General features: G+C 41.0%; 3 protein-coding genes across 4 annotated transcripts in view; 2 read left to right on the top strand and 1 right to left on the bottom strand.

The window, feature by feature from the left end:
• Nucleotides 1–6,239, top strand: part of dna2 (DNA replication helicase/nuclease 2) — a 30,341-nt gene extending 24,102 nt beyond the window's left edge. For both annotated transcript variants that reach the window (XM_029640191.2, XM_065012711.1), the window contains 7 exons: nucleotides 965–1,158; nucleotides 1,564–1,653; nucleotides 1,810–2,017; nucleotides 2,227–2,316; nucleotides 2,816–2,998; nucleotides 3,182–3,328; nucleotides 5,772–6,239. In XM_029640191.2, coding sequence (XP_029496051.2) covers nucleotides 965–1,158; nucleotides 1,564–1,653; nucleotides 1,810–2,017; nucleotides 2,227–2,316; nucleotides 2,816–2,998; nucleotides 3,182–3,328; nucleotides 5,772–5,825 — 966 coding nt within the window. In that variant the 3' untranslated portion in view covers nucleotides 5,826–6,239. The remainder of the gene's footprint in view (nucleotides 1–964; nucleotides 1,159–1,563; nucleotides 1,654–1,809; nucleotides 2,018–2,226; nucleotides 2,317–2,815; nucleotides 2,999–3,181; nucleotides 3,329–5,771) is intronic.
• On the bottom strand, nucleotides 6,235–9,241 carry LOC115113016 (phenazine biosynthesis-like domain-containing protein). Its single transcript, XM_029640192.2, has 9 exons — nucleotides 9,088–9,241; nucleotides 8,853–8,952; nucleotides 8,511–8,609; nucleotides 8,290–8,399; nucleotides 8,133–8,162; nucleotides 7,956–8,044; nucleotides 7,667–7,842; nucleotides 7,525–7,587; nucleotides 6,235–7,176 (listed from the first exon to the last, which is right to left on the bottom strand). Exons 1-9 carry the CDS (start codon nucleotides 9,169–9,171, stop codon nucleotides 7,064–7,066), a joined length of 864 nt encoding a protein of 287 aa, XP_029496052.1. The 5' UTR covers nucleotides 9,172–9,241; the 3' UTR covers nucleotides 6,235–7,063.
• Nucleotides 9,242–11,050: 1,809 nt separating this feature from the next.
• hnrnph3 (heterogeneous nuclear ribonucleoprotein H3 (2H9)) lies at nucleotides 11,051–16,785 on the top strand. Its single transcript, XM_029640193.2, has 11 exons — nucleotides 11,051–11,137; nucleotides 11,832–11,930; nucleotides 12,066–12,221; nucleotides 13,899–14,042; nucleotides 14,557–14,695; nucleotides 15,310–15,494; nucleotides 15,617–15,709; nucleotides 15,799–15,932; nucleotides 16,108–16,243; nucleotides 16,352–16,408; nucleotides 16,514–16,785. The coding sequence occupies exons 2-11, from the start codon at nucleotides 11,843–11,845 to the stop codon at nucleotides 16,585–16,587; spliced, it is 1,206 nt and encodes a 401-aa protein (XP_029496053.1). The 5' UTR covers nucleotides 11,051–11,137; nucleotides 11,832–11,842; the 3' UTR covers nucleotides 16,588–16,785.
• The last annotated feature ends 4,068 nt before the right edge of the window (nucleotides 16,786–20,853 follow it).

Raw genomic sequence — 20,853 nt, forward strand, 5'->3', positions numbered from 1 at the left:
ACTCTGCTACCGCTTGCCGTGCGGTAGCAAAGAACAGTCAATGACTAGGGTGGCTGGAGTATTTGGCAATTTTCTTTTGCAATTTTTAGGGCCTTCCTCTGATGCCGCTTGGAATAGAGGTCCTGGATGGCAGGAAGCTTGGCCCAAGTGATGTACTGGGCTGTACGCACTACCCTCTGTAGTGCCTTGCGGTCGGAGGCCGGGCAGTTGCCATACCAGGCAGTGATGCATCCAGTCAGGATGCTCTCGATGTTGCAGCTGTAGAACCTTTTTAGTATCTGAGGACCCATGCCAAATCTTTTCATTCTCCTGAGGGGAAATAGGCTTTGTCGGGACCTCTTCACAACTGTTTTGTTGTGTTTGGACCAAGATCGTTAGATGTGGATGCCAAGGAACTTGAAGCTCTCAACCTGCTCCGTAGATGCGAATGGGGGTGTGCTCGGTCCTCCTTCGGTCCTCCGCAATCATCTCCTTCGTCTTGATCGCGTTGAGGGAGAGGTTGTTCTCCTGGGACCACGTGGCCAGGTCTCACACCTCCTCCCTATTGGCTGTCTCATCGTTGTCAGTGATCAGGCCTACCACTGTTGTCATCGGCAAACTTAATGATGGTGTCGTGCCTGGCCATGCAGTCACGGGTGAACCGGGAGTACTTGAGGGGACTGAGCACGCACCCCTGAGGGGGCCCCCGTGTTGAGGATCAGCGTGGCAGATGTGTTGTTACCTACCCCTATGGGTGGAAGCCAGGAGATCCTGAATGTGTTTGTTAATTAACTGTCAATTACTGTGAGACAGGCAGTTATTTGCTTGACAATCACCTGCTGACAATTTTATGACTGCCACAGCCCTATCGCATGATCTACAATTGTTCAAATGGACTCTCACAAGATGGCAGAACACAACCATTGAGAGACTACAGTTCTCATACAAAAACTTTTATGTAATAACCCCTCCCATCTCTCCATAGCTGGTGGTGGCCACCACGTGCATGGGTGTAAAGCACCCCATTTTCTCCCGTCGTCGTTTTGACTTTTGCATTGTGGACGAGGCGTCCCAGATCAGTCAGCCAGTGTGCCTTGGGCCCCTGTTCTATGCCCAGCGCTTTGTCCTGGTGGGGGACCACCAACAGCTGCCCCCCATTGTCCAGAACAGAGAGGCTAGGTGAGTAGATTCTAGTGATGGGGTCAAAAATTGGTAAAGTTACACCGGGATGTTATCGTTTTGACAAGATTGCAATATTATTTTTGCTCCATCTTCACCAAAATATTAATATTTGCCCTTCATAGCTTGTTCTCCATCTTTTTAAATAGGGTGACAATTTGTTTTATTTCCATGACATAAAAAAATCACAGTATCGAATTTCAATATGTATAGCGATTCTAACGGCAACATATCGTTATAATATCGTATCCTGAGGTCCCTGGCAATTCCCAGCCCTAGTAGACTCATCCCTACAACCACCACCGACCCCACCTCTCAGGATCGATGAAACCAAACATACAATAAGAGTGTGGACTCTTTGAGTAGAGTTTCCTCTCCATTTCTAATGTTTCAAGTCGTCATCAGGTTGTTGGGTATGGATGAGAGTCTATTCAAGCGTCTCGAGCGTAAAAGTGAGGCTGTAGTCCAGCTGAACGTCCAGTACAGGATGAATAGGTGGGTTATTCTTCCTAACAAAATCATGTCAACTATTTCAAACATTTATTTCAGCATCAATTTGTTTTTCTATTGTTTATCTATTTTTATCAATGGTTACTGTTTCCTTTCGTCACACCCAATGTTTTTACACTAATTTCATGGTGACCTCCACAGTAAAATCATGTCCCTAAGTAACACTCTGATGTACGGAGGGAGGCTGGAGTGTGGCTCAGAGAGGACGGCCAGCGCCATGCTGACCCTGCCCTCCCAGGGCTCTGTCCAGAGGGAGCTGGAGCTGAGTCTGGGCCGGCCGGAGGACCTGGCTTGGGTCCAGGCAGCTCTGGAGCCTCTCAACCCTGTCTGCTTCCTGGACACCACCCAGGTCAGTCTCTTGCGCCAATATTATTCTTACAATACTCTTTATTTTGATTACTATATTTTACATGATGCCACAAACTTAAATAAGCATTTAAGTGTGGCTTGTTTGACGTGTGTATATGTGTGTAACGGTGTTGTTGGACCTTTGTATGTTATTCGACCTGTATATGCATGCCTCTTCTTTGAGTGCCTCACTGCTGCTCTGACTGACAGGTTCCAGCCCTGGAGACTGTTGACCAGGGGGGAATCAGCAACCAGACAGAAGCTGCTCTGGTGCACGGCATAGTCAGGCTGCTATTGAAGGTGGGAGCTTCAATAAAAGTCAAATGAAATGCACAAATTTCAATTAATTAATCCGATTTACTTGGACTCACAGCAATGACAGAGATTGTATGTACTGTGTTAGAACAGCAGAACTGTCTTTGTTCCCCCCCACCCCTTTGGTTCAAAATGTCACTCAGTGCTCTGTTTTGATTGCTCTGCATTGATACATGTAGAGGTAGTACTACACTAACTAACCTGTTATTAACTGATTGTCTGAAAGCCATGTTATATTAGACCGTATACCATGGGTATGACCAAACATTTATTTTTACCGCTCTAATTACGTTGGTAACCAATTTATGATGGCAATAAGGCACCTCGGATTTGTGATATAAATGGCCAATATACCACGGTAAGGGCTGTGTCCTAGCACTCTGTGTTATGTTGTGGATAAGAACAGCCCTTAGCTGTGGTACGTTGGCCATATACCACACCCCCCCGGGCCTTATTGCTTAATTATACCCTTGTGTTCTACTAGGCTGGGTGCAGGGCCAGTGACATCGGGGTCATTGCTCCCTACAGACAACAACTGAAGGCCATCTCAGGCCTACTAGCCGGGCCAGCCTTCAGCACTGTGGAGGTCAACACTGTGGACAAGTACCAGGGCCGCGACAAGAGCGTCATCATCGTTTCCTTTGTCAGGAGTCACCCAGAAGGCAATGTGAGTTGACCTTAAACCGACCATGTCTCTTGAGATCTTGACCTTTGTCAAAGTACCTCAATTTTGGATGGATAGTTCAAATAGAATCTCTGCAAATTTCAACATGAGTTATTTGTATATAAATTGGACATATTGTATGTGTCATGACATTTTTGATTTGTGTGAGACCTCGTCTGTTGCCAGCTGGGTGAGCTGCTGAAGGACTGGAGGAGGCTGAATGTGGCCATCACGAGAGCTAAACATAAGCTCCTCATGGTGGGCTCGGCCCCCACCCTGCGCCGCTACGCCCCCCTGGAAAAACTCCTCAACCACCTCACACAGGAGAGCATGATATCCTTTACACTGCCCAGTATGGCCTTAACCATGGCTGAGAGAAATGCAGTGGTGAATGGATGCTGTGGAGGTGCTATAATGTTTGTTGTATAGTGTCGTGTCTTTGGCTATGCTGGATTAAGTGATATGACATGCTATTCTATATTTGTTTTAATCCGTAATTAATATTACCTGATTGAGCTAATCATGTAAATGTAATTAACTAGAGAGTCGGGCACCACGAAATAATATTTATAGAGCTGTTATCTTCCTTGATTACAAATGACGTCATAAAGGAAAACGTCCCTAGCGGGCGGAACAGATATGACAGCTTGTTACACAAAGGAAAAGGGCTGGGTTTGAGTGAAAGAGCGGGAAGACTGAGGGACACAGGGAGAAGCTGTGCTATCGTAAATACAGTATCTGATGCATTCATTAAATTACCGCCCATTTGGAAAAGGAAAATGCAATAAATATTCACTCTGAGCTGCGCTTCGGTAGGTTGGTGGTAGATGGAAGGCCGTGTTGCCAAACCGAGTCCTTTGAAGAATGTCTCTGGTTGTCAATTGGATACGTTGTAGTAACGTCGTTGGGTGATAGACAGGATACTCTCTGTTCCTTCCTAACCCTCGTTGCATCTGCTGTTGCTATCTCAACAGCTAGGAGGTATCACTTCTGTAGTGAATAAGAGTTCAAAGTTCATGCCATTCGCAACCAAAGCTCACGCTGATGCTGGCTTCGTTCTGTAGTTATTATCTGAACCATTCTGACATAGGACCGTCATCCTACATCCTCGGAACAGGAGGTTACATTGTCATCAAGGGCTTATATAGGAAGGGAGAGGAGGGCGTGTTTGAAAAGTTTTATAGCCCATGTCCCTTCTTAGGGGCGGGCCACTGATTGAGCAGAGCCCCATCTTATGAAAACCCAAATATCACATTTTAGAAGCTAAAATCACATTTCATCCCATCAGGGATAATTTCATATTCAAACATTTAAATTGAACAACAATTCCATGTGAATCCGATAACTCAAATGTGTAGACTTTCCACTGTAGAGTTTATGTCATCTGATCATTGAGAATGTCTCAGATGACAACCGAACTGACATCATATTCATTAAGTACCACTGCATATGTTCCATTGGTCAGATTACCAGAATATAGTTAATTTCCCCCCACCTTCTGATGTTCCCAGAATCTCTGTTAAAACCTCTTGATACTAGCCATCCGGGATCGTGAATATAGCCTCAAGCTCATTACCATAACACAACGTTAACTATTCATGAAAATCGCAAATGAAATGAATATGCTAGCTCTCAAGCTTAGCCTTTTGTTAACAACACTGTCATCTCAGATTTTCAAAAATATGCTTCTCAACCATAGCAAAACTAGCATTTGCATAACAGTATTGATAGCTAGCGTAGCTAGCGTAGCTAGCGTAGCATTTAGCGTTAGCATCAGCAGGTAACATTTTCACAAAAACCAGAAAATCATTCAAATAAATCATTTACCTTTGAAGAACTTCGGATGTTTTCAATGAGGAGACTCAGTTAGATAGCAAATGTTCAGTTTTTCCTGAAAGATTATTTGTGCAGGAGAAATCGGTCCGTTTGGTGCGTCACGTTTGGCTACCAAAAAAACCCTGAAAATTCAGTTATCAAAACGCCGAACTTTTTCCCAAATTAACTCCATAATATCGACTGAAACATGGCAAACGTTGTTTAGAACCAATCCTCAAGGTGTTTTTCACATATCTCTTCGATGATATATGGTTCGTGGAAGTCTGCTTTCCCCTCTGAATCCAATGCAAAATGTATGCAGCTGAAGATTACGCAACAATTTAGACAAAGGACACCGGGCGGACCCCTGGCAAATGTAGTCTCTTATGGCCAATCTTCCAATGATATGCCTACAAATACGTCACAATGCTGCAGACATCTTGGACGAACGGCAGAGAGCTTAGGTTCATTCATGGCACATTCATAGCCATATAAGGAGACGATGGGAAACAGAGCCTCAAAAATTCTGCTCATTTCCTGTTTGAGGTTTCATCTTGGTGTTGCCTGTAGCATGAGTTCTGTGGCACTCACAGATAATATCTTTGCAGTTTTGAAAACGTCAGTGTTTTCTTTCCAAAGCTGCCAATTATATGCATAGTCGAGCATCTTTTCGTGACAAAATATTGCACTTAAAACGGGCACGTTTTTTTTATCCAATAATGACATAGCGCCCCCATAGGTTCAAGATTAACCAAGGGTTTTGCAAATGTAACCTCAGTAGGGTAGAGAGAGGGAAAAGGGGGGAAGAGGTATTTATGACTCATAAACCTATCCCCCAGGCCAATGGCAGTAGACATCAGTGTTTTACAGGTTTTAACAATGTTTTACAGGTTGAAGTTGTTTGATGATTGATAATGATTACTGTTCAATCCACTCAGGGTGTTTGTCTTAACTGGCCCACGTCTTCCAGCTCCCTCCAGCAGCCCATGAGGTATTACCCACCATGCACCTGTGACGGGACATCTGAGGTAGAACATTGCCTTTCCTCCACACACCATCTGGAAATAAGCCTTTAGACTGATCAAGCAATGTATCGATTCCTCAATATTGATTACTTGAAATAGTTGATAGTATGCTCTATATTTAATTCATCTTTTAACAAGAATCCATGGCAGCTATGTTTGTGGTGTTATTGTTTTAATTATTTTTATTACAACAGAATGTGACCATTCGAAAGTTGAAGTACAGGCACCATTTACACTAAATCTGCTATGTAGCAATTGCTCAGACATTGCCTCACAGACCTCCGTTAGATTAAGATTGGTCATTAGTCTTGTTTCTGAGCCAGTGCTGATTGTCAAGCTTTTACTTGTTATATTGACGTTAATTTTGAAAATTTCTATGTGAATAAATCATTTTAAGTGTTGTACATTTTTGTTTCCCTTGTGTCCCTGTCAGTAAAATTCCAGACTGTTGAAATACAGTTCTCACCATATGTATTTGGAAAATGAAGCATAAATTCTAATTCTGACTTAAAATGGGGGGACACGATTCATGAAGGGCTTTTGTCTTATTAAATGAGAAGTTTTCTTTATTGGAACCAAATCTGCATTTTGGAGTCCAGACATGGGGTCACATGTAGAGAACAGGAGGTTACAGACACTTTCTTTTTTTGCGATTTCACTTGGTTTTCAGAAACTTACCCTAACCAGCAATACACTTCCTCATGCTTATGTTGCAGTGCCAGAGTTTAGATAAAACATGAACAAAAGTTTGAACACCAAAATAAGTAATTTTAAGAATGGCAACGCTCTGTGTATATAGTGTTGCAACCAATATGTATGAAAATACCCTCACATTAAGTGACATTCTGTATTCTCGCCTCCTACTCAACTTGATCTCAAATCCAAAATGCTGGACTATAGAGCCTAAATGTTAAATTAAGATTACTGTCCAAATACAAATGGTGAGGATTGTATGCCGAGTGTTCACTAGAGCGGCAGGTAGACTAGCGGTTAAAGACCGTTGGGCCAGTAACTGAAAAGTTGCTGGTTTGAATCCTGAGCCAACTTGGTGAAAAGTCTGCCTGTGCCCTTGGCATGGCACTTAACCCAAACCTGTAAATCGCTCTGGATAACAGCATCTGTTAAATGACTATTCCATTGTATCAAATTGTTAATCTCAAACTCAAATAATCTAGCCACAGCTAGGTCTACAGATTATTTGGCTAGGTCGACGTGAACAGTATAGCCTCTACACAGTTAGAATCCCTTGCAGGACGGTTACAGCCTGGCCAGCGATATTCAGTCTGCCATCATCCCGTAGTTCCAGCTCCAACTCCCCACCACGACTGGAGCACTGATAGGCTGTCACACAGGAGGAGAATGCAGTTTGGTAGTTCTTTGAATGATGTTTACATTATTTATTTATTGGATTTATTTTACTCTAGATGTACCTGTCCATCAATATCTGTAAATTGATTGGGTTCTGTGCAATGGAATTTGAACTCCATGTTGCAATGCTGTTTACATTACCCACCGCAGAAGGTTGGTGGCACCTTAATTGGGGAGAACGGGCTTGTGGTAATGGCTGGAGCGGAGTAAGTGGAATGGTATCAATCACATGGTTTCCACGTGTTTGATGCCATTCCATTTGTGCGGTTCCAGCTGTTGTCATGAGCCGTCCTCCCCTTAGCAGCCTCCACTGTTACCCACCCAGCATCTTTTTCTTGCCCAGTTTCTCAGACCAGTAGCCTGCAAGGACAGTATGTGCAGAGCCTGCAATGATGTAAAAACAAACCAAATTAAACTTTCTAAAAGACTACAGAAAAGACTTGCCAATGTCCGCTGTACTTACCAGTCACAGGGTCCTCAGGAATCCCAAACCAGGGGGAGAAGTTTCTGGAGTAGAAGTCATAGCCAGGCTGACAGCCAGGGGCTCCAATCATGGTGACAATCAGACCCCTAACCCTTCCTCCAGTGTTTACACGGAGAAGAACTGCTGGGTCTGGCTGCAGGGATGTGAGCACTGACCTAAAACCAAAAAGTCACTTTTTCAATCCCTTTCAAGTGAAGTTTGCCATTCCATCCTGTTTCCCAGCACCAGTGATAATGTATAAAGTAAAGTGTTTACTTTTTTTTTTTACCTGTCACAAGTGTCAGCAAGGCGCACCATTAGCTTTTTGGTGGTGCCACAGAGGCACACTTCTCGAACCGGCTGGTCTCCCACAGCAGCCTGCACATACATATTCAGACTGATGGACATGATCTTAATTCTTCACCATAAATTATAGAAACAGTGGTAAGAAGGATGATGCACTTACATTAACTATGTCTTTAAATTCATTGAGACCCTGTGGATATGAAGTTTCAATTCTGAAGTTACATTAAAAGGCAAAGGCTTTTATGCAAAACTTATAACGTGTACAGTGTGTATATATATGTTGAACATGAGTGTACCACATTGATTTCATCACCTACCAGCGGAGTAGGTTTGTTCAGAGGGAAATCCATCACTATAGATTCCCCCTGTTGTTGCACATACAGCTCTCCACTCAAAGTCTCAAATACCACTGTTGCGTTGACATTTTCTTTAGGAAGGGAATTGTGGGATAGAAACAATTGAATTGCACTATATGTTTGTACTAGTTGCCATTCACTTGCTTACATGTGAGATACTGTATTATGACAGTCATTCTTACTTTTTTTGTAAAACAGTACAGCAGCTGAAGCTAGGGTGGCATGTCCACACAGAGGAACCTCATTGGTGGGGCTGAACCAACGCAAGCGGAAGCGTGCTCCTTCAATACAACACATACCAAAATACATACAAGTTCCCATGTCAGTAATCTCAGGATGTTGTGATGAGTTGATTTACCTTTTCTTTCCTGAGTCCCATATACTCTCATTCTCATTGGCATCAATCACCCCCTCTTGGTTAATTGCAATAAAATAGAGTACCACCAGATGGCAGATTTGGAAAACTTCTGCACAGAAATAGAGTACAGTTTCAACTCTATTTCAGAATGTCTCGAAAAAGATACCTGAGCTGAAGTCATCTTTTGAATTTAGCCTTATGATGAAGGCAGTCTCTGACAGGTTCATCTCAGCAGCAATTTTCTGGTACATATCATCCTGCAATTCCTGTTTGGTTGAGAACAGTCAACAGTATTTTTTTTTCATGATTAGATAACTTAAAGCAAATACTAATGTTGATTATTCAGCAATACATGAGAATATGTAATAAGATGTAATTATGTATAAAGAAAGTATACTTGCATGTAAAAGGGGACAAACTGCTGCAGGATTTCCTTTGAAAGGTAAATTGGTAAATGCATCAACAATGAATACTGGTATCTCCATTACTTATTAGAGTGGCCTATGCTGATTTCCCAGTGAGAAGTGCAGAAGTTTAAGAGCTGCACGCCTCCAAATGGACTTTAACCAGTGGGTGTATCGTCCCAAAAGTCTAAAGTCCATTGCTTCCTCTCCTTTTCTCCTTTCCTTCGTCTGCACTCACTTGATAGTGCTGTCTTGGCTAGACAATCTCCCCAATAGAATAGGCCCACCTTGAAATAGTGCTCTTGTCTGTCTTTTTAGGTAGTGCAGATGAATACGATATTTAATTGATTTAATAGAAACGGACAGGTGTAGCTATCTCTCGGTACGCATCTGCCCTGGGTTCATTTTTATTTTTATATTTCAAAATCACAAGGAGAGGAACCCATCTTAAACAGGGGTGCGTTCAGTTTGATTCCACATTTGCTAGGTTATGTGAAGGTTTGTACTGAAAGACACATTTCCCCAAAACCGTGCGCGCACCATTCTTCAACAGCCTTTGCGGTCAATTATTTATATATACACTAGATGATAGATAGGGGGCACTGTATTAAAGCCACCATGCCTCCATCTTGGCATATATATATATTTTGGAGGCTATAGAAATGTATTTATTAATGTCTACATACATTTTTGCCACATGTATTCTATTACAGATATCTTAATGCATACTTTTACATATTATTACCTAAACATAAAAATAAAACATGAAAAAGTACTGTCCCCATTACAACAAACATATACCTAAATACATGTAAATTTGTCATTCAAACATTCTAATTGAAATACTGTAGAATTCTATTAATTCCTATGGAGAACTGCGCCTATATGAAACAATTATAGGTCATTAATTTAATTATTTTGGCCAAATGTCATATTCACAAATGTACATTTATAAATAAAACACATTTTCTTACCTTACAAAATAAATTGAACTAAATTTTAAGACAATTAAATATTCTACCAACAAAAAAGCTGTTATGTATGTTATGTCTAAGTGTGTGTATGTCCCTTAAGGTCCTTGTGTAATGTGATATTGTATCCCCTAGCCCAATGGGCCTTTCTATATTCTTGTGTTCCCCCGTGTACTTTTTGTATTGATTTTGTTTATATAAAAAAAATAACATTCGTTAACGAGGTTGGAGTAATAACATGTTCAACTACTTAAGACATTGGCTCGAATCTAGGTTGTGCCTTTAGATTTAGTGAAAAGTAACAACTAATTAATAATTTTTTCACTTCTCTTATTGACTTCTCAAACTACAAATCCCGACCTGGGCCCAGATTCACAAAACACTTCTTACGCAAAAACTTAAGAAGCTTATTAAGAAAAACAACAAGTTAATCAAATAGTTCGTAAGTGCAATTCCTCAACAGTATCTTAATATTGAATGATTTTTTTTAGGAACTTCTCCAATATCTTCTTACAAATGTTATGTGGTTGTTGCTTAGGCAACCGTTTTAGCAAGCTATTTATCTAGCAATGGCAATCATGTTAGCATATTCCTTACTGAGATTATTGTTCTAAAACATGTTCTTGGGTGTAAAATAATCAATAGTAAAATTTTCAGATAAAGTTTGTGTGAATTAAACATGTTCAATGGCTTTCAGGAGCTTTTATTCTGACTGCCCTGCTTAAGACAAGGGTTTAGCTTTCTTGGAATTAATAATTTTATTTTCAATAATATAATTTCTTCTTAATTTTTAGTTTAAGGAGAAACATAAGAACATTTCCAATAACCTTTTTGAGGAATAGCAACTTTGCTTAACTTTCTTCTTAAGTGTATAGTTCAGGGAAAATTGCAATTAAGAACGTTTTGTGAATCTGGGCCTTTGGTAAATTTGGTAAGCGTTCCCAGAAGTCTCGCGATGTTGCGCCTCTGCGTTTTAGAGGGCGGCTGTTGGTAGAATAGGTTTTATGTTCTCGCGACATTACCTGCTGCGGAACTCCCTGTCACCTGAGAAGAACTGAGACCGGGGAAAATAAATTGTAAGACGCGTTTTATCATTTTATTCCCAAAATGTTTGTAGCTTCCTATTGAAATATATCATGCATTTTTGTTAGCTTTGGAATGGATATATTTTCGGAACTGGATGGACAGTTTTGTTTTCTGACCTAGACCGTTTGACCGTTGCGATGTCCTAGCTAGCTAGCTTAGCAAGAGTTGGCTAGCTAGCTAACGTTATTTAGCGTCTACTCCGGAACAAGACTGGCTAGCTAGATAGCTAATAATGTATTGTCGAAAACATACCATTATCCATCTGGATAGTTTATGGAAATTGTTATTTTAGTCACAGAGTCAGTAAACTATCAAGGACATCTATAATGACAGAACACAATTAACAGCGCTTGAGTGAGAAATGAATCTCTGATTTCATTCTAGCTAACGTTAACTATCGAGTTGTATAGTCAAAAAAAAGACCGGTAACCTTGTAGCTAGTTAAGTTAAACTAGTCAATAATTGCGAGGTTCGCCAAAGTCCCAAGAAGATGCAATCGACCTTGAGGCAAACAACTAACATTAGCTGGTTTAACTAGTTAACAATTAGCTAGCTCATGTTAATTACTAGGAAATCTAATTCCACATGTAGGCCTAGTTAGTACTTTAGTAAGGTTGTACATTTTATGCACAATATTGCTAACGTTAATGAAGACTTGTATTGCCCTTTTTAACCATGGTCCAGAGGAAGAGACTATGTCTGTGAATGATGATGGGTATGTGGTGAGAATTCGTGGCTTGCCTTGGTCCTGCACCCAGGAAGAGGTGGCAGGGTTCTTCTCTGGTGAGTAGGCCACGTTCAAAAAACTGAAAGTGGTGGCATTCAATAGTCACTTTATCGTTTGTTTGCACCTGGCTGGAAGAATGAAGGCTCAATGAAGAAGGCTCAAATGAAGTTAATCTTGTGTATCTCTTGCAGATTGTAACATTGTCGGGAAAGTGAATGGAGTGTGCTTCACGTTTTCCAAAGAAGGAAGGCCCAGTGGAGAAGCTTTCGTGGAGCTGAAATCAGCAGAGGATTTTAAAAAAGCCATAGCAAAGGATAGGAAACACATGGGTCATCGCTATATTGAAGGTATTTTGTCTGACAGATCTCTAATCTGTCTGTCGTCACATTTAGACTTCTCAATCAGTCAGCTAGTTGTTATTCAGTATATTATGACTGACATTGCCCGCCCAAGGATTGACATGAAGGGTTGTCCGGGACAAGTGACCTGAGCAGTTGCACATGTTGAGCCTGCTCAGAGGTTGCCCCATTGGGCAGGTGATTTATTATATTTTACTGATGATAACCAAAATAAAAAGTATTCCAGTAGTCTGGTCTAGAGGTCGACCGATTTTATAATTTTTCAACACCGATACCGATTATTGGAGGACCAAAAAAGCCGATACCGATTAATGACAATTACAACAATACTGAATGAACACTTTTAACTTAATATAGTACATCAAGAAAATCAATTTAGCCTCAAATAAATAATGAAACGTGTTCAATTTGGTTTAAATAATGCAAAAACAAAGTGTTGGAGAAGAACGTAGAAGTGCAATATGTGCAATGTAAGAAAGCTAACGTTTAAGTTCCTTGCTCAGAACATAAGAACATGTTAAAAGGAACCACCAGCTTTCACATGAGTCTTCAATATTCCCAGGTAAGAAGTTTTAGGTTGTAGTTATTATAGGACTATTTCCCTCTATACCATTTGTATTTCATTAACCTTTGACTATTGGTTGTTCTTATAGGCACTTTAGAATTTCCAGTGTAACAGTATAGCTTCCGTCCCTCTCCTCGCTCCTCCCTGGGCTCGAACCAGGAACACAACGACAACAGCCACCCTCGAAGCAGCGTTACTCATGCAGAGCAAGGGGAACAACCACGCCAAGGCTCAGAGCGAGTGACGTTTGAAACGCTATTAGCGCACGCTAACTAGCTAGCCATTTCACTTCGGTTACACCAGCCTCATCTCGGGAGTTGATAGGCTTGAAGTCATAAACAGCAACGAAGAGCTGCTGGCAAAATGCCCGAAAGTGCTGTTTGAATGAATGTTTACGCGCCAGCTTCTGCCTACCACCGCTCAGTCAGATACTTAGATACTTGTATGTTTGTATGCTCAGTCAGATTATATGCAACACAGGACACGCTAGATAATATCTAGTAATATCATCAACCATGTGTAGTTAACTAGTGATTATGATTGATTGTTTTTTATAAGATACGTTTAACTAGCTAGCAACTTACCTTGGCTTTACTGCATTCGCGTAACAGGAACTCCTTGTGGAGTGCAACGAGAGAGAGGCAGGTCGTTATTGCGTTGGACTAGTTAACTGTAAGGTTGCAAGATTGGATCCCCCGAGCTGACAAGGTGAAAATCTGTCGTTCTGCCACTGAATGAGGCATTTAACCCACCGTTCCTAGGCCATCATTGAAAATAAAATGTGTTCTTAACTGACTTGCCTAGTTAAATAAAGAATATTAAAGGTGTAAAAAAAAATCGGTGTCCAAAAATACAGATTTACGATTGTTATGAAAACTTGAAATCGGCCCGAATTAATCGGCCATTACGATTTAATCGGTCGACCTCTAGTCTGGTCTTTCTGATTCCTCCCCAATGTGTTTGTGCAAATAGTTAATTTTATACTTTCGGGCAAGTGATCATAGTCTTTTGGCAACCAAAAAAGCCCCAAAACTTGCCCACCTACCGAGTACCTTTCAGACCTTAATGTCAATCCTTGCCATTCCTGTCCGGTCTTGTAGTTTTCAAGTCAAACCGTAGCGAGATGGACTGGGTGTTGAAACGCAGCGGCCCTACTGACTACGACAGCTGCAGCGGGTGTATGATACGTCTCCGGGGACTTCCTTTTGGATGCAGTAAGGAGGAGATAGTGCAGTTCTTTGCAGGTACATACATAGTGTTGCTTTAGTAAGGTGTCTATGAACAAAGTGTATGTCTTAAACTATGAATGCAAAAACAGGCCTATTGCTGGATTAGAGTTTTCAGGCATTCAAGTAAGTGCATGACAAGCAAATACAATTCAAAATAATTAAATCTGTATTTGGTTTTATAAGAATGTGGTGACTTAGTATAGCATGATATTCAATCTCTTATAGTTCAATAACATACATGCACACAAATGTACAAATATCTGTTTATAAAACCACATGCAAAGTCACCACATCTTCTGGATGGCATGATGCTGCTCTGATGTTACTGTTCTTTGAATAACATGAAGTCAATGTGTTCATGAATAAAGTTCAGCAGTATGTTCTTGGGTCTTTTGGTGTGTCTAATACTAAGAGATATCACATTGAAATAGTCAAATAAAAGCGGAAAGGGTTTTTCTTTTGTACATATGGGAATGTTGCAGCTTTTAACATGTCTCCCCTTGTGGGGTTATTTGTCCTTGGGTTAAAGGGTTGAAAATCGTGCCAAATGGGATAACATTGCCGATGGACTACCAGGGGAGGAGCACAGGGGAAGCCTTCGTGCAGTTTGCCTCAAAGGAGATAGCAGAAAAGGCACTGGGGAAACACAAGGAAAGAATAGGGCACAGGTGGGGACGGAAAGTCTGGGCTGGGTATTAATTTTATGACTAATATGGGGCGGGGGGTCATGCATCTTTCCTATAAGTTAAAGATGGTATGATCATTCATAAATCACACTTTGAATATTTTTTGTGTTACTTGGACAGTTACCATGCTTAATCTGGGCATTGTCTTCCATTGAATTTATTTGTCAAGCAGTGCAATGGGGGAAAAGGGAATTAAGATCAGTGCTGCAGAATTGAGAGCTTTGACAGTACAATAGATATTGTATGACAGTACCACCATAGAGCTGTTAATAGCTGAATTGTGGGAACTAGGCTATTTATGTCAGAGTGCCTTCTAATACATGATGAAAGTGCAAAGTCAAAACCTGCTGTAATATTAGCAGATTATGTGAAAGCTGTGCCATATTGTTACTGCTATTGCTAAAATTAATAAATTGTATTATTCCTTGCCCCTCTAGATGTACAATAAAGCTATCTGTTTGACCCCAACTATTTGGCTTAGATAAAGTTGCCCATATGAAATCATGCACAATGTCTTGTCTGCTGATGTTTTCCATATGGCTATTGTCCCGTGTAGTGTTCTTGTCATAACCCCACCTGCATTTAAACCCATTCAGGTACATAGAAATCTTTAAGAGCAGCCGGAATGAGATCCGAGCTTACTATGAGCTCCCCAGAAGGATGATGGGGCAGAGACCCAGTCCCTACGACAGGCCCATAATGGAGCGAGGTGGGTTCTTCCCTGGTCCAGGACGGGGGGGTGCTCTTTTGGACCAAATGCGTGGAGGAGGCTACAGTGGGGGTATGTGCAATAGTTTTGGTTAGTGAAGTCAATTTAGTGTTTGTGAATGGACTGGATTGAGGATGGCCAATGGTCTGAAAAGATGATCATTGATTCCCTATTCTTTGTGTCTGTTCATGTAGGCTATGGCGGGTTTGACAACTACAATGGCTTCAGTAATTACTGTTTTGGCAATGGCATGTTTGATGACCGAATAAGGGGCGATAGAGGAAGAGGTAAGATATGCTCTTTCCTTTTTAATGTCACACTGAAGGTGTGCCTCCATTTCCTTCTCAGGAAAATGTATTATGTGCTTGGCTTGCAGCTGTAGGTGGCCATGGCTACGGTGGTGCAGGTGATCATAGCTCCCACAGCGGCTCCCACAGCGGCTTCCATAGCGGCCATTTTGTACACATGAGGGGCCTGCCTTTCCGTGCCACTGAGGGAGACATAGCCAATGTAAGAATCACATTTCTCTAGTACCCATAATCACTCCCATTTCTCCTTCCAATGATGTCAACACATTTTAAAGTAAATATTGACAGTCCAATTATGTAACTTGAATTTATACAATCATGGTGGTCAGAGCAGCCCCTTACTCTTTGGTGTGTATGCGTGTTCCTTTTTGGTTTAGTTCTTCTCCCCATTGACTCCTGTGCGAGTTCATATCGACTTTGGACCAAATGGGAAATCCACAGGCGAGGCCGATGTTGAGTTTAGGTCTCATGAAGATGCTGTTTCAGCTATGTCGAAGGACAAGAATCACATGCGTACGTGGATCCCTACTTCGTTTTACCCCGTTATGATTACCCCACTCTCAAAATGAACCATAAAATATAACCTTTTTTAAATGGGATTTATTAATTTTTGTTCTGCAGAACATCGATACATTGAGCTCTTCTTAAACTCAACTGCTAGTGGAGCATCTGAAATGGGTAAGTTTCTTCTCTCACCTGCCAGTATTTCAGGAAACACTCAGACAACAATGGTTGAATCAATGTTTAATGCCATTTCTGAATTTATTTCCTGGTTGGTTTTAGGCCGCGGCGGCGGTTTCTATGGTAACTCAGGAGGCATGGGCTTGAGACGGAGTGGACTGAGGGGGATGTTCTAAACAGGAGTAATCACCATTCTAAACCAAACGTTCAAGTTTTGAAGATTTGTTTTGTATTTGAATGTTTTCACATGTTCAGAAAAAGTACCTACTTAAAATATTTTCCAGTCTCAAAGAGTGGAATAAAAAGTATATATTTGAGCAGTTGCATAGGCTAACCAACTATTGTACATTTTACTTAATACATTTTATATTTAATTCTGTGTCTCAGTTTAAGATCATTTCAAGACCATTAGCTATAATGCATATTTTAGTTAATTACTACTATTGTTAGGTAATTTCCCCTCTTCTGTCTGCATTTTTCTACGCTTTACGGCTTGATTCAATCAGATCGAGCATTAACCTGTGTTTGCCGACATCTGCATAGCAGATTATGTGGCGGTTTTGGATGTGTAACTGCGGTATGAGCTGACAAATCGGTGAACAGCTGCTCGTGTCAAACAATTCCCTCATCTCTACCATGTTAGAAGTGTAGGCTCTATCGATGATAGAAATGACTAAAATGTCAAACCATTGATGTTAGGCTATAAATCCCCCCATCCAAATTAACGCGAAAACATGCCTCAGTTTAATTCGAGTGTTTGAATGTAACAAGGATGGATGAATTTATAGCGCGGCTGCGGAATTGTAAAATCGGGTGGTTTCGTTGCATGCAATCGCATTGTCCGTGATACGGTAACGCAAGGAGCCGCATGTGGATTTGACAGCTCTTAACACAGTGCCACCTCTGACACCATCTGATTGAATTTAGCCCTTAGACTTGAAAGTCATTGCTAGCACGGGTTAAAGTGCAGAGGGAGGGGGGTTCAGAGAACAGTCCAAAGTGTAAGAGAAGACTTAGACAGCGCTCTCCCTGCCTTGGTCTTTTTACAAACATGGATCCAGGCTCAAGATGTGTATGTGGAATGGTGGTATGTTCATGGAAAATCTACCTAGAATTAACAAGGTATGTCAGCTATTGATATCTAAATTTGAATTATAACTAATTTATTAATGCTACAGACATTTTTTTATAATTCCAGCCAGTCGTTTTGAAAGTAGCGCTCATGAGCCAAAACGGGTCCCCTGAAAATGTTGCATAAAGATGGAGTATTCAGATATAGCCAATTATGACTATATTGTAAAAATTCATGAACATTTGCTTTTTGGTCTTCCTTTAAGGTTAGAATCATATTTTTAAGATGAATTGTGGGGTTTGATTTAGTTGCTGTGGTAACTAGTGACGACCTCTAGCACTACCCAGTTTTTAAATTATGGTGCGCAGCATGGTTCAGTGTGCCAATAAATCAGCACGCTAGGTTTTTAAAAATTGCATCTGTCTTGGAGCTATAATTGGGATAAAGTTTACTGTGCTAAAGATCATACAGGCTGAGTAATGGAGAGCACTGTATCATACAGTGAATTTAGCAAATGAGGCATTTGTGGTACAGTGCCTTCAGAAACTATTCCTTTGTGGTACAGCCTGAATTCAAAATGGCTTACATTTCTCACCCATCAACCACATAATGATAAAGCGAAAAAATATGTAGAAATTTTTGCACATTTAAAAAATAATTAGCAGAAATCTATTTTACATACAGTACCAGTCAAAAGTTTGGACACCTACTCATTAGTTTCTTTTTTTTACTACTTGTACATTGTAGAATAATAAAGACATCAAAACTATGAAATAACCAAAAGTGTTTGAAGAATCTAAAATATATTTTGATTTTTTTTAAAGTAGCCACTCTTGGCATTCTCTTAATGAGCTTCACCTGGAATGCTTTTCCAACAGTCTTGAAGGAATTCTCACATATGCTGAGCACTTGTTGACTGCTTTTCCTTTCCTTCACTCTGCGCTCCAACTGATCCCAAACCATTCAATTGGGTTGAGGTCGGGGGATTGTTTGAGGCCAGGTCATCTGATGCAGTGCTCCGTCACTCTCCTTGGTCAAATAGCCCTTACACAGACTGGAGGTATGTTGCGTCATTGTCCTGTTGAAAAACAAATTATAGTCCCACTAAGCGCAAACCAGATGGCCATGCTGGTTAAGTGTGCCTTGAATTCTAAATAAAATCACTGACAATGTCACCAGCAAAGGGCCATCACACCTCCACAGTTTCACGGTGGGAACCACACATGGTGGAGATCATCCGTTCACCTACTCTGCGTCTCACAAAGACATGGCGGGTGGAACCAAAAATCTCAAATTTGGGCTCATCAGACTGAAGGACAGATTTCCACCAATCTAATGTCCATTGCTCGTGTTTCTTGGCCCAAGCAAGTCTCTTCTTCTAATTGGTGTCCTTTAGTCGTGGTTTCTTTGGAGTAATTCGACCATGAATGCCTGATTCACGCAGTCTCCTCTGAACAGTTGAAGTTGAGATGTCTGTTACTTGACACATCAAGTAACACCAAATTGGGCTGCAATTTCTGACGCTGGTGACTTTAATGAACTTATCCTCTGCAGCAGAGGTAACTCTTGTCTTCCTTTCCTGTGGCGGTCCTCATGAGAGCAAGCACCTCATGAAGCTTGTTGAGAGCATGCAAAAAATTGTGCAAAGCTGTCAAGGCAAAGGGTGTCTACTTTGAAGAATCTCGTAAAATACATTTTTTGATTTGTGTAACACTTGGTTGCATGATTCCAAATGCATTTTTTCATAGTTTGGTCTTCGGTATTATTCTACAATGTAGAAAATAGTACAAATAAAAACCCTGGAATGAGTAGGTATGTGTCTAAACTTTTGACTGGTACTGTGAAGTATTCACACACCTTTGCTATGACGCTCCAAATTGAGCTCAGGTTTGTTAACTTTCCTTTGATCATCCAGTCCCGCTTTATTTGAAGTGCATCTTTTGGTTTCATAAGCACTACATAGATGCTTCTCAAATCATCTATAACTGTATATCATGCTCTATAAAGATTTGTAACGTTGCATAACTGTGACAATCTATTCACATTTTATCTTATGGAGCATGAAATACAGTTACAGATTTGTGACCCATTTATGCAGTGCTTATGAAGTCTTCATAAGATGCACTTCAAATAGTGGGACCGATCATCGATGTCACAACTTGATTGGAGTCCACCTGTGGCCAATTCAATTGATTGGACACACCTGTCTAAGGTCCCACAGTTGACAGTGCATTTCAGAGCAGAAACTATACCATGAATTCCAAAGAACTGTCCGTAGATCTCTGAAATAGAATTGTGATGAGGCATATCTGGGGAGGGGTATAACACAATTTGAGTGTTGAAAGTTTCCAAAAGCACAGTGGTCTCCATCATTGGGAAATGGAGGAGAAAAAAATATGGAACTACCCAAACTCTGCCTAGAGCTGGCCGTTCAACCAAACACCAACCGGGAAGGAAGGACCTTGGTCAAGTAGGTGACCAAGAACTTAATGACCAGACAGAACTACAGAGTTCCTTGGCTGAGATGGAAACCTGCCAGAAGGACAACAATCTACAGCACTTCACCAATCTGGGCTTTATGGGAGCATGACCAGACGGGAGCCACTCCTGAGAACAAGGGACATGTTCGTATACCTGGAGTTTGCAAAAAGGCACGTAAAAGACAGCATAAGGCAAAAGATTGGTCTGATGAGACAAGTCCTTGGCCAGAATGCAAAGCGCTGTCTGAAAAAAATAGACAGCTCATCACCCATCTTTATACCCTCCCTACCGTGAAGCATAGTGGCAGCATCATGCTATTGGTATGCTTTTCAGCAGCGGGGACTGGGAGACTGGTAAGGATAGAGGGGAAAATGGTTGGCGAGTATGCGCAACCTGTTTCAGAGAGCAAACAGACTGGGGTGAAGATTTACATTCCAACAGGACAATGACCCGAAGCATACATTCAAAGCAATACTGACATGGCTTCAGAAAAATGTGAAAGTCCTTCAGTGGCCTAGCCAAAGCTCTGTCTTGAATCCCATTGAGAATATATGTGGAAGGACTTGAAGAATGCTGTTCACCGCTGCTCCCCATCAAACTTAAGTCTGCAAGGAAGAATGGGAGAAAATCCCCAAATCCAGATGTGCAAAGCTGATACAGACACCCAAGACGACACAAAGCTGTAATTGGCACCAAAGGTGTTTCTACAAAGTATTGACTCAGGTTTGTGAATACTTATGTAAATTAGATTTCTGTATTTCCTTTTCAAATCTGCAAATGTATATATTTTTTTAACATGTTTTCACATTGTGTGTGAGTGAGAGAGAAATCTTTAATACATTTTTAATTGAGGCTTTAACAAAATGTGGAATAAGTCAAGTGTGTCTCA

This window comes from Oncorhynchus nerka, linkage group LG28, assembly GCF_034236695.1.
Source record: "Oncorhynchus nerka isolate Pitt River linkage group LG28, Oner_Uvic_2.0, whole genome shotgun sequence".
NCBI classification, from domain to species: domain Eukaryota; kingdom Metazoa; phylum Chordata; class Actinopteri; order Salmoniformes; family Salmonidae; genus Oncorhynchus; species Oncorhynchus nerka.